Source organism: Saccopteryx leptura, chromosome 6, assembly GCF_036850995.1.
Source record: "Saccopteryx leptura isolate mSacLep1 chromosome 6, mSacLep1_pri_phased_curated, whole genome shotgun sequence".
NCBI classification, from domain to species: Eukaryota; Metazoa; Chordata; class Mammalia; order Chiroptera; family Emballonuridae; genus Saccopteryx; species Saccopteryx leptura.
In genome coordinates this window covers 53998133-54011427 of record NC_089508.1, presented here as the reverse complement: position 1 = coordinate 54011427, position 13295 = coordinate 53998133, and the positions used below count along the sequence as shown (strand labels likewise).

Here is a 13295-nt window from a genome sequence, read left to right as displayed (position 1 = left end):
AAGCACATCATATCACTTGTTACGGCTAGCAGTGACAAATATGGAACCGGACATTGACCATCTCATTAGCCAAAAGCAAGCCCATAGTTCCCATTGAAATACTGTCAGTTTGTTGATTTAAATTTACTTGTTCTTTATTTTAAATACTGTATTTGTTCCCCCCCTTTTTTTTTTACTTTAAAATAAGATATGTGCAGTGTGCATAGGGATTTGTTCATAGTTTTTTTTATAGTCTGGCCCTCCAGCAGTCTGAGGGACAGTGAACTGGCCCCCTGTGTAAAAAGTTTGGGGACCCCTGGCTTACACTATGGAGCGCTCAGCCAAGCAAACCATGCACACAGCCATGAAGTATAACCTGGGATTGAACCAGAAAGGCTACTTACATCAATGCCATTGAGAAAGTCTTCAAGGTGGACAGTGAAGCTGGTGTGACCTTCACATAGATGGATTGTAGCTGACTTCTTCACTACACTCTTCACCTCTTCATCTGTAGACCCATCACAAGTTTACACGTTACTACAGAGATCTCTTTCATTACTTATTTAGGTAATGGATACCATTCTCAACAAGTCCATCCAAATCACCCCTTAAAAAATAAGGAATTCGAGGTAGGGACTCATTTACACAGCTAAAAGTAGATGCCAGAGACATTTGGCTTGCCTTTAAATAAAACATGCCTTCTATCTGGCTACACTGTCTTGTTCCATGGCTGCTTTTCAACAGTGAGAGCAGTGGCCTGAGAAAGCACTTGTTAAAGAACAGTCAGTCAGCTGTTTGTTGCTTCAGTTTTGGACATGTCTAAGATGTGCTGTAACTTTGACATGTTTAATAAGCAGGTGTGTAGCATTTTCAGAAGGTAGCATGGTCCTCAAATGAGTTTTTGGTATTTTATATCAACAAAACTCAATTTTACAGACTGCAAACAAAAATAAAAGCTGTTTCTCTTAACAAATAAAAGGAGCCTGACCAGGCAGTGGCACAGTGGATAGAGCTTCGGACTGGGATGTGGAAGACCTAGGTTCGAGACCCTGAGGTCGCCAGCTTGAGCATGGGCTCATCTGGTTTGAGCAAAAAAAAAAGCTCACAAGCTTGGACCCAAGGTCACTGGCTCCAGCAAGGGGTTATTCAGTTGGCTGAAGGCCCGCAGTAGAGGCATATATGAGAAAGCAATCAATGAACAACTAAGGTGTCGCAATGAAAAACTGATGATTGATGCTTCTCATTTCTCTCCATTCCTGTTTGTCCCTATCTATCTCTTTCTATGACTCTCTCTCTCTGTCCCTGTAAAAAATAATAATAAAAAATAAATAAAAGGAGCCTGACCAGTGGTGGTACAGTGGATAGAGTGTTGACCTGGGACACTGAGGTTCCAGATTCAAAGCCCTGTGGCCACCAGCTTGAATGCGGGCTCATCTAATTTGAGTGCAGACTCATCAGCTTGAATGTGGGGTTGCTGGCTTGAGCGTGGGATCATCAACATCATCCCAAGGTCACTGGCTTGAGCCCAAAGGTCGCTGGTTAAGCAGTGGGTCACTAGCTTGGCTGGAGCCCCCCGGTCAAGGCATGCATAAGAAGCAACCAGAGAACAACTAAGGTGCCACAGCTACAAGCTGATGCTTCTCATCTCTCTCCCTTCCTCTTTCTTGCGCTTAAAAAAGGAAGGATAACTACTTTTTAGGACAGGACATTAATATCGATTCAGTCTTATTGTGTTTCTGAGAGAACATGGTAAACCAGCTCTAAGGTGTTGGAAGGAATTTGTTTATATTACACACTCAGGCCAGAATTGCTCACGGAGCTAACGGTGAAGGATCTTCCTCTGAGTTGGAGGAGAACAAGTGGGAGCCAAGTTCCAGACACATCCCTGGACTGGCCCCAGTCCTGTAAGGACAGGCTGGTTCTGGCTGGGCTCTATGGGAAGACAAACCAGTATCACTGGAGGGATGCTGGGGAGAGGGCAGTTGCGGAGCCCTATAGGCCCAACCAGGTGTCAAGTTCATTTCTGCTACTTGCTTGCTTGTGTGAGGCTGGAAGAATTATTTTCCTTATCTTTAAAACCCGGATCGGCCCTGGCCGGTTGGCTCAGCGGTAGAGTGTCGCCCTGGCGTGCGGGGGCCCCGGGTTCGATTCCCGGCCAGGGCACATAGGAGAAGCGCCCATTTGCTTCTCCACCCCTCCCCCTCCTTCCTCTCTGTCTCTCTCTTCCCCTCCCGCAGCCAAGGCTCCATTGGAGCAAAGATGGCCCGGGCACTGGGGATGGCTCCTTGGCCTCTGCCCCAGGCACTAGAGTGGCTCTGGTCACAGCAGAGAGACGCCCCGGAGGGGCAGAGCATCGCCCCCTGGTGGGCAGAGCGTCGCCCCTGGTGGGCGTGCCGGGTGGATCCCGGTCAGGCGCATGCGGGAGTCTGTCTGACTGTCTCTCCCCGTTTCCAGCTTCAGGGAAAAACAAACAAACAAACAAAAAAAAAACCGGATCAAAAGTAGATGGGAGCTTCAAGGAGGCGGGTTCTAGCTCAGTGTGCGGGTGAGCTCTAACCATCTGAAGCCCCCCAACATTGAAGGCAACCAAGGGATGACCACTTCAAGGAGGTTCTGTAGAGGGGACTCCATCATGACTTTCAGGAGTGGATCTGAGATGATCCTTAATCCCCTTCCAGTTCAGAGATTATTTAAACCAGTTGTCAGCTGGTTACTCAGGTCCTCATCTGTGACTGCTAAATGCCCACAGTTGGCCCCTCCTCGGAGGCTTGGGAGGAAAACTGCTGGTCTACAACTACAACCAGTCCCTTTTCTCATCCTCAGGCTCCTCATCTGCAGGCTGCTTGTCCACCACCCAGAAGTGCCACTTTGGACTGCAAAGCCTTTGGAATTATCACGTACTGTCAGACTCTGGAATAAGCTGCTTTGCCCTTCGGGGCCTCAGCTCCTCATCTCTAAAATTGGGATAATATTAAGGATTAGATGAGATAACATGAAAGTGTCCCACCCAGAGCTTGGTCGATGGCCCAGAAAAGCAAGTGATTGTTCCCTCCACTCCCCTGGACATGAATAGCACACACTTCTCACTCACCTGCCAAGAAGCCACAACTGTTTAGTGGCCAGAAGTTTGGACACTTCAAGTCAAGAGAGAGGTTTTCCTGCTAGGACAAATAGCCCTGCCCTCCTTACCACCACTTCCCCTTCTCTGAGGTTCTTATAGGAGGCCGTCAAGTACTCAAAACGCAGAGGATGTGGCACCCGGCCTAGCAGTAGGCATGTAGCAGGTGCCCAACAGATGTCTCTGAAGTGAATGAGTGTGGCATGTACAGGTCTAGACAGATAAAGCCTGTGGGGATTTCAGGATGCCAGATCCTACCCTTGCCAGTTACCCCCCAGGAGGCATTCCACATAAAGCCAAGCTTTTGAGACCCTGTTGTGAGGTTATACAATGATAAATTCAGATGTCAAAGCTAAACGGAACCTTAGAAGTCAGATCCAAGTTTCATTTTACAAATAAAGAACTGAGGCCCAGAGAAGCTGGGTAGTTTTTGCAAGCCGGTGGTAGTCCCAGCATCAGAGCCCAGCACTAATCCTGATTCTAAGCCCAGTGCTCTTCCTCCTTCAGGTCCAAGCCAGCTCCTCACAACCCTGTGTGTAGAAATAGCACCAGGGATGGCAAAGACCAGGGGTCCTCCATCAGGCTGTAGGGAGGGGGGTCTCCTAGGGCAAGGGCTATGTCTCCTTCATCGGACTAGAGGTTCTGGTATCGGGTTGTTTCTCCTCCAACATACTGGGGACTCCTTCTTTACGTTATGGCCCAGGAGTCCACCCACTAGACCCTTTATTTATTTATTTATTTATTTATTTATTTATTTATGTGTGTGTGTGTGTGTGTGTGTGTGTGTGTGTGTGTGTATGTGAGTATGTGACAGGGACAGAGAGAGACAGAGAGAGGGACAGATAGGGACAGACAGACAGGAAGGGAGAAAGATGAGAAACATCAATTCTTCGTTGTGGCTCCTTAGTTGTTCATTGATTGATTTCTCATATGTGCCTTGACTGGGGGGCTACAGTAGACCGAGTGACCCCTTGCTCGAGCCAGCGACCTTGTGCTCAAGCTGGTGAGCTTTGCTCCAACCAGATGAGCCCGCGCTCAAGCTGGTGACTTCGGGATTTTGAATCTGGGTCCTCTGCATTCCAGTACGACGCTCTATCCACTGCGCCACCGCCTGGTGAGGCTTACTAGACCCTTTATTGTGGGCCACTCATTGTGGATAGAGACAAAAAAGGCTGGATGTGTGCTCTAGAAAGGCTCGAGGTCTGACACATAGCCCCTTTCCTTGCCCCCACCTCTAACCTTGCACAGTGTAGTGGGTGCAAAGTGGAGAGGGAGGTTGGTGTGGGGGTGGACAGGGCCTGGGAACTCCGTGGGCTGCCCACAGGCAGGAGAGTTCTTTGTCCTCTCAAGTCCCAGAAGGATGCTCACTGTCTGGGAGGAGGAACTCACCAGCTGCAGACAACACCCCACTGGGGTTTTGGGGCAGAGCCAAAGGCCTGATCCTCAGCCAAGCCTCAGAACCATGACCTTTACCTTGGGTGACCCGCTCCCCACCCCTGGCTCATGAGGGTAGGAGCTGGGAGTGTGTACCAGTGTCTCAACCCAGGCCTTGACTTGGGAAAAACTGGGACTGGGAGCAACTTCAGCCGGGAGGGATTTGCTCTCCTATTCCCTCCTGCTCTCAGAAGAAGTCCAGGCAGTGGCTCCATCTGATTGTGTCCGCCAGTTACTAAGTGCCTGAAACAGGCCATCTGGGAGTGAACTGTGGCCCCCTCGGGGTCAGCCCCTCCCCCACTCCATTGGAGACAGCAATGTCTCTCCCCTGAGACAAGGTTAGTGCTGATGCGGAGAGGCAGCTGTCCTAGGACTTGGGATCAATGGATAGGGTTCAATCCAGTCTTACATCTTTGTTCAGAATCAAAGTGAAAAGTCCATCCCATCTCTAGGTCTCTCTTTCCTCACCTGTGAAATGGCATAGTCAGACACCCTCTTCCTGCCCCTGAGCCCACTAGCAAGGACAGTTAGGACTAGGCACTGCAGAGCCTATTTTCCTCCAAGAGGAAGATTGTCACAACTGTTCCCTGACAGCCAATGACTGGCCTCAGGGAAGGAGAGGAGCTGGCAGAGGGCCTGGGATAGTATTCATAGGGACTTCTGCCCACCCCCTCCATCTCCGCCTCCTCTTCCTGTCCGGTCCCTAGGGCAGAGAATCGGGGATATTTCTGGCTGCCTCCTACAGGCCTTTAGCTTCCCAGGCTCACACAAGAGGTCCCCACATCCCAGACCTGCTTTGATGGAGTAAAGTGGGTGGGATTTCCCTGGCAGGGGAGATTGTGTTGGGCCTGTAGATTCTTACAGGAGGGTCTGTGCTTGCTTGTGTCCTGGGGGAAGAGAGGTTCCCCTGCCCGCTCTGAACTCCAGCTTTGTCGCTGTGAGCCTCTCCATCCTCCTGAAAAAGCCTTGCAGTTGAACATCTCCAGAATGGCAGATATCAGCCTAGACAAGTCTGGGCCTCAGTTTCCCCACCTATAAAATGAGGTGGCAGAAGAAGATACTCACTAAGCTCCCTTCCACCTGACATTTTGGGGTCCAGAGTCTTAGCTGGTCACCCAGAAAAGTTCAGTGCAGTGGGGAAAGTGCCCTGGGGTTGGGTGGCAGAAGACCTGGGACTGTCTGCCCCAAGCTAAATCACCCTGGGCAATTCTCTTTCTGACCTTCCACTATAAATGAAGGGGTTGAACCATTTGAGCCTGAAGTTCCTTCCAACTGTGATCTCCGGGCCCAGCATTTGTAGCACAGACAGCAAGCACAGTTTAAGGGCACATGCTCTAGAGTCAGACTGGCTGCATGCCAGTCCTAGCTCTGCCACTTTCCAGCCATGTGACCTTGAGTACCTGACTAAACCTCTTGGTGCGTTAGTGAACTAATCGATAAAATGAGGCCAATACTATCTAACTCATAGTTATAAGCAATAAGTTGCTATAAGCAATAAGTGGATAATATCTATTAAGTGAGGGAAGAGTGTTTCCTTGTCTGCCAGGCAGTGGCGCAGTGGATAGAGCGTCAAACTGGGATGTGGAGGACCCAGGTTCGAGATCCCGAGGTCACCAGCTTGAGCACAGGCTCATCTGGTTTGAGCAAGGCCCACCAGCTTGAGCCCAAGGTCACTGGCTTGAGCAAGCGGTCAATTGGTCTCCTGTAGCCCCCCCACACACACCGGTCAAGGCACATATGAGAAAGCAATCAATGAACAACTAAGGTGCCGCAACCAAGAATTGATGCTTCTCATCTCTCTCCCTTCCTGTCTGTCTGTCCTTCTCTCTGACTCTGTCTCTGTCACAAGAAAAAAAGAGTGTTAATTACAGGATTGTTGCAAGAATTATACGAGTTAAAGTGCTTATAAAAGTTTGACACAGTGCAATATAAGTGTTAACTACATATTATTATTTCAAGAAGCCCTTGCCCTTCTCACCCACAGGTACATGATCTGCAGCCGCACTTTCCTTTTCCTAAGGTTTAGAGACACAGCAGTGGAGGAATGCTGCCAAGTGGAGAATAGACATCCACTTCCCATTCCCATCCCCAGTCAGGAAGTACTTCCATATTCAGGGGCTTACTGAACACTACCTGCTGTCCTCCCATTTTATAGAGAAGGAAATCAGGCCCAAAAAATGAAATTGGACTAGCCCAGAGTCAGGTCCTGGGCCAAATTAGAACTCTGCTCCAGACCCCAGCCTGGCTCACTCTATTTGTTCCACCTCTGCCTCTTCCCTCCAGTGCCCACGTACCCCCTGCCCCCACCAGCAGATGGGCTGGGATAGGTATTAAACCTGCCCTAGCTTCTTTCCAGTTGAATGACCCTGGACAAGACATGCAAAATTTCTGAGCCTCATTCTGAGCACTTTACAGATTGTCCCAATATGTGTTTCCCCAGTTATCTGAAAGTAGAGCCGTCCTACAAAACGTTTTGTAAATCGAAAGGGCCTAAAGCAAAACTCAATCACCTTAGGAAACATCTTGCTAATGGATGCAGAAAATAGATCGAGATAAAACTCAGAGGCTCCCAGACACAGTTCAGAGTTATAGCAGCTTAATGCTGAGATGTTAAGTGGTAGATCCCAGGGAAGGCGCTTGGAGGGGCCACTCTCGCTGCTGCTCAGGGTGTACCCTGACTCTATAAGGTCTGGCTGTGAAACACTGAATGCTATTTTTGCTTTTTGGATTTTCTTTTAGTTAGTGAAAACAGATACTAAAGTAGGTCTTTCAAGAAAGAAAAATGGGCCTGACCAGGCAGCGGCACAGTGAATATAGCCTCAGCCTGGGACGCTGAGGACCCAGGTTCAAAAACCCCAAGGTCACTGGCTTGAGCTGTGGGATCACAGACATGTCACCATGGTTGCTAACTTAAAGCCCAACGTCGTTGACTTGAACCCAAGGTCAGGAGTCACTGGTTCGCCTAGGTCAAGTCACATATGAGAAAGCAATCAATGAACAACTAAGGTGCCACAGCTACAAGTTGATGTTTCTCATCGCTCTCCCTCTCTCATTAAAAAAATACAACTAAGGTGCCACAGCTACAAGTTGATGTTTCTCATCGCTCTCCCTCTCTCATTAAGAAAATAAAAAGAAAAACGGAATAAAGTGAACTTTCAAAGCAGGGGATACCTGTACCATAAAAGAGGTGTTATTATTGGCCCTATTTTTGAGGAAATAGAGAGTCAAAGAGTTATGGTCCTTGCCCACGTCCCTCACAGTGCCCAGCATGCAGTAGGTAGATAGGTGCTCAGTATATGGTCACTGTTATAATTTCCCATGAGGGACTGAGTGACCGTGCTGATCTCGGGACATGCTCTGGGCTCAAGGCCATACAACCTGCTAGCCACCACATCACATGAACCATACTATCTTTAGCAAGGAGATATTTATATCCCGGAGAGGTTTCTTCCGCTACCGGGGAGCCCCAGAGTCGGTGGCCGCTGAATCCAAGCCCCCAGCAGCGGCCTCTGCCCTCGCTCTCACCATGCTTCGGGGTCCGGAGGCCCCGGTGCAGGTGTGGGTGAGCGGCCAGCTCTTCCAGGCCGACCAGGCCCTGCTGGTAGAGCACTGCGGCTTCTTCCGCGGCCTCTTCCGTTCCGGCATGAGGGAGGCGCGCGCGGCCGAGGTGCGCCTGGGCGCGCTCAGCGCCGGAGGCTTCGGCACCACGCTGCAGGTGCTGCGCGGCGAGCGGCCGGCACTGGAGGCCGCCGACGACCTGCTGCAGGCCGTGGAGTGCGCCGCCTTCCTGCAGGCGCCGGCGCTGGCGCGCTTCCTAGAGCACAGCCTCACGTCCGACAACTGCGCGTTGCTGTGCGACGCGGCCGCCGCCTTCGGCCTGCGAGACCTGTTCCACAGCGCCGCGCTCTTCATCCGCGACGGCGCCCAGGACCTGGCCACCGAGCTCGCTCTGCCTGAGGCCCGCGCCTACGTGGCGGCCCTACGGCCCAGCAGCTACGTGGCGCTGAGCACACACACGCCCGCGCCCGGCTTCCTGGAGGACGAGTCGCGCACGATGTGTTACCTGGACGAGGAGGAGGACGCGTGGCGCACGCTGGTGGCGCTGCCCCTGGAGGCCAGCACGTTACTGGCAGGTGTGGCCACGCTGGGCAACAAGCTCTACATTGTGGGGGGCGTGCGGGGCGCCAGCAAGGAGGTGGTGGAGCTGGGCTTCTGCTACGATCCCGACAGCGGCGCATGGTGCCAGTTCCCCAGCCCACACCAGCCCCGCTACGACACGGCGCTAGCCGGCTTCGACGGCTGCCTTTATGCCATTGGTGGCGAGTTCCAGAGGACGGCCATGAGCTCCGTGGAGCGCTACGACCCGGCCGCGGGCTGCTGGAGCTTCGTGGCAGACCTGCCGCAGCCAGCTGCCGGCGTGCCTTGCGCCCAAGCGTGCGGTCGCCTTTTTGTGTGTCTGTGGCGGCCCGCCGACACCACAGCCGTGGTGGAGTACACGGTGCGGGCTGACATGTGGCTGCCGGTGGCTGAGCTGCGGCGCCCGCAGAGCTATGGTCACTGCATGGTGGCCCACCGCGACAGCCTCTACGTGGTGCGCAACGGACCGTCCGACGACTTCTTACATTGCGCCATCGACTGCCTCAACTTAGCCACTGGCCAGTGGACAGCACTGCCTGGCCAGTATGTCAACAGCAAGGGAGCACTCTTCACGGCGGTGGTGCGTGGTGACACAGTCTATACTGTCAACCGCATGTTCACGGTGCTCTATGCCATTGAGGGCAGCACCTGGCGGCTACTCAGGGAAAAGGCGGGCTTCCCACGGCCAGGCTCCTTGCAGACCTTTCTACTGAGGCTGCCTTCTGGCCCTCTGGGGCCTGTGGCTTCGACAACGCCTGAACTGTGACCGCTGGGCTTTAGGAGGGGACAACCTCCTGAGTCCTCTCTGAGCCACAGCTGAGTCTGGCCTTAGGAGGAGCGGGGAACTTCTCACTCCCTGGTTGAGACGTCGGCATCTCATGTCTTCTGGTGTGAACATGTCCAAGAAACTCAGGGAGCAATGAGGATGCTGGGGTCGAGCCCTCAACTTACTTGTGCTTCGCTGAGAGCTGGTGGGTCACAATGTCAGTGGAAGGAATTGGGGAGTCTCTGTCATCTAGGCTTTTGTGTGAATGGGCCAGTAATTGAGCATGGCTAGGAGTGGGTTAAGTGATCTTAATTAAACTGCCAATCACTCGGCAAGAAGTAGGCAATTACTGTGTGCCCAGCACACTGCTTGTCCTAATATAGTCTGTAGTTGCCAGACAGGGGTCCACAAAGCTTCGAGTATAGCCCAGGAAAACTCAACAGAACATTTACAGGATAAAATAAGGTTTACACATACTTGTCTAAATGGACAGTGGCTTGAAGGCAACATGCAGAAACAAAACAAAAAACCACAATATAGTACTGAAGAAATCAGGGCAAAGTGAAAATAGGGAGAGGAAAAATACATAACTCCAGGAAGGAGGGTACACTAAGTCTGTGAAGAAGACAGATGCTAAAAAGGGAGGTTCGTATGGTGGAGGCAGAGCTCAGAAGAGAGCTGGGGGAAGGCTTAAGCGGATGGGAAGAGTCTCTGTGAACCCCACCTTTAAGGCAGAGCAGCTGTGAATGGAGGCATTTGGGGTGGGGCAAGGCTGGGCTGAATTGTATAGATAATAACTAACCTGAATCTGGAGTGAGGCCTGTGAGGACTAAAAGCGTTCCCACAGCCCCTTATGGGGTGTGGACCTGCAGAGGAGAACCCAGTAGTAAGCCCCTTGCCCACTCTCCTTTTTGCCATCACTCCAGGGGCAGTGGACTATTAACTCCCATGATTACGGGTCACTCAAGGTATGCTCCAGTCCTGGCAAGGTCTAATTGCCTCATCTTATCCTTCCCCCACATTCTACAGGTTAATTCTCTCCTCCTTGCCTCTGCTCCTGCTGTTCCCTGGGCCTGGAATGCCTTTCCTGTTCCTCGCTTTCTGTTGGCTCTGTACCCACCTCTTCTGTGCAGAGTTGGCTGTTGCTGACCTTGGCTGCCTACATTGTTTATTGGACCCCTGAGTGATACCGTTCTGTGTGCACCACCATGCACGTAGGCAGATACCAAGGGTAGAGATCCTATTGTGCTGGCAATTGAGTTGGGGCACTTCCCTGCCTACAAAATAACTTGAAGAGGTCCTAAAAGAACCCAGGCTATAGAAGCCACTAGTTAGGGACCTGGTGTTAGATAAGGACTCTTCTCCCTTCTTTAGAATACCCCCCACCCTGGTTCCTGGTCAGATGCCCCTCCCTTTCCATGCTCTTGGGCAGACTTCTCTGAGTGGTCTTCATCCTCCAGGACCTAAGGCTCATGGGAAATCCTGGCCTCATCACAAGTGGAGAATGCAGCATCAGCGTGGCACCCCCTGGACATGGAGTCTAGTGTCAAGGCTGCCTCTAGCTAGCTGCCTTTTCCCCTGACCTATGTCCCAAGCTTTGGACAATGCTGCCCTCAGAAGCCTGGGACCTTCTAGCCCTGGCATAATCTGACAAATCACAATAATAAATCCTGACTTCTGCTTCCTGAGAATGATGTCCAAAGTGCTTTCATGCCCCTCTTCCCACTGTAGCCCTACCTCAGTCCTGGGAGTTGGGCATATTCTCCCTGTGGCAGATGAGATAGGTGAGGCTCAGGGGCTGAAGTGGCCCAAAGCCACTGGTCTATGCCAAAGTATGGTATAGCCCTCCCTTTTGGGTTTTGTTGAAGTATTATTTTTATCACTTGTCCAGGATTTATTTAACTCAATAAGGGAACCAGAAAAATAGTAAAGCTGTTCATCAAAGGAGTATTTGAGAGACAGAGATTTGTATATTTAGTCGGAAAAGACATACAGAAATAATTGTGCCAAGATAGGAAATGAAGCTGGTTAATGTCTTACAGGGAAATAAAGCCATAACTTTTGTGGTTACTACTGGACTAAAATCCTTTCCATCTTCACATACATGCTCATACATACTTGTACATGCAGATACATGTTAGCATATAAGTTCCCAAATAAGTTCAGGACCTTATCAGTAGTAAACTATAAAAATAAAGGTGCATTCCCCCTAGAGAATTATCTAACTCTTAGCCGTTCAGTTCTGCCCCAGAATGACATTGAAAAGACCTGCAGCCCTCCTTTTGCCTACTTAGCAGTACAGAGTGATCTCTTTGCTCAGTCCAGTGCCGGCCACCCTGAGACTTGCAATCTCGAGATCCCTCGGCTCATTTGCTCTCTCACAAAACACAGAGCTTTGTGTTTGTCAGCTTCTGCAGCTGGCTGCATGGACCAGCCCTGACATGGCCTGCTGGCTCCTGAGGTTTGGTCATTCTTTGGTCCAGAGTAGCCCTTTCTGATGTCTTTTGTGCATAATAATAACACAATGTTTATAGTTTTCCCACAGTTGACTTATTTAAGCTTTGTAAGAATTTAAAGTGATAGGCAGCTCAGAAACACTCCCTCTTCCCTCTTAAAGAAAAAGTGGGGGGAAATCAATCCAAAACATCAGAAGGTTGTCAGATTGGAAGAGACACAGCTAGGAAGTAGCAGAGCCCAGCTTTGAACCAAAGCCCACGTACTTATTTTCTGTTGCTACCTCCTTGCTTGGCTGCCATTCTAAGGTGGACAGAGTGTTTCTGCCTGTCTCCTTAACACTCCTTTATCCTTCTCTCTCTACCTCCTCTTCCTGGGTTTATCCATTCCCTGGACCCAGCCTTTTCCCTCCTCCTTCAATAGGAAAATTCACTGTCCTGGGTTCTTTTGCCTTCAGATCTAGCTAGGAGACTAATGGCCCACTTCACGAGACTATTAATGTCTGGTTAAGGCCCTGGGGTGTGTTTGCACTCTCACAGATACTCCCCCTCATGAAGTAATCCAGCACCCCTTCTTCTCTGGCCTCAAAGGTCAGACTCCATTGTTCCTCCCACAACCCATCACTCTTGGCAAGGATTGTAACTTATGCCTGGTTTGTAGGTAAAGAAACCTCTCTCTCCCTGCCCACATATCCACTATGAGAAATCTTTCCTAACAGAGAGACCCCCCCCCACACACACACACACAGACACTCACATGGAGATCTTGACCCAGCAAGGAGCATTTCCCTGAACCTCCACGACAGCCCTGCAGCCCAACTCTCCGGAGCTCTCTCTAGCTGTCTACAAACTCTCCTTGACCCTGATTGGTTAGTGTCTGGATGTCCTGTACCCCAAGCTTTCTTCTCCCTGGAAACTACTCTGTTCTGCTTATATAGCCTGCCTGACAGAGGCCAGAGGAGAAGCCAGACTTCCTCACACTTCACCCAGGGCCTGCTGTCCTGCTTGCCTCCCTTCAGTCTGCTCACGTGGCAGCCAGAATGAAATGCCAGCCAGACCTGTTGCTCCTCTGCTCAGACCCTTAGGTGACTCCTCATCTCACCTGAGTGAAAACCAAAGTCCTTTCAGGATCCACTGCTCCATTTCCTCTGTGACTTCTCTGACCACTGTCCCCCAGCCTCACTGCAGTTCAGATTCGTGAGGCACACTCCCACCTCGGGGCCTTTCCTTGGTGCCCCTTGACGGCACACCTCCCTCACTGAGACGTCTGGTGCACGCCCCACCTCCTACAGGCTTTACTCAGATGTCAGTTTCAGAGGCCCTTCCTGACTACCCTACTTAAAATATACCTCTTCCTGCTCTACATTCCATTGTACTCTTATTGCTTCACTTTCCTCCATAGCTTCTA

General features: G+C 50.9%; 2 protein-coding genes and 1 pseudogene across 3 annotated transcripts in view; 2 read left to right on the top strand and 1 right to left on the bottom strand.

Annotated features, from left to right (window-relative positions):
- The window catches only part of LOC136407825 (glutamate dehydrogenase 1, mitochondrial-like), a 2172-nt pseudogene extending 1729 nt beyond the window's left edge, over positions 1–443 (top strand).
- Positions 1–8074, bottom strand: part of RASL12 (RAS like family 12) — a 25697-nt gene extending 17623 nt beyond the window's left edge. Inside the window, exon 1 of one of the 2 annotated variants that reach the window (XM_066388349.1) lies at positions 8057–8074. Coding sequence is in view for 1 of the 2 variants with exons in the window: in XM_066388346.1 (XP_066244443.1) it covers positions 384–394 (11 nt within the window). In the remaining variant the exon portion in view is untranslated. Of the gene's footprint in view, positions 1–383; positions 489–8056 lie in introns of those variants that run through there. The other variant, XM_066388346.1, reaches the window with a different exon arrangement.
- On the top strand, positions 8058–13295 carry KBTBD13 (kelch repeat and BTB domain containing 13). Its single transcript, XM_066388345.1, has one exon. It carries the CDS (start codon positions 8058–8060, stop codon positions 9432–9434), a length of 1377 nt encoding a protein of 458 aa, XP_066244442.1. The 3' UTR covers positions 9435–13295.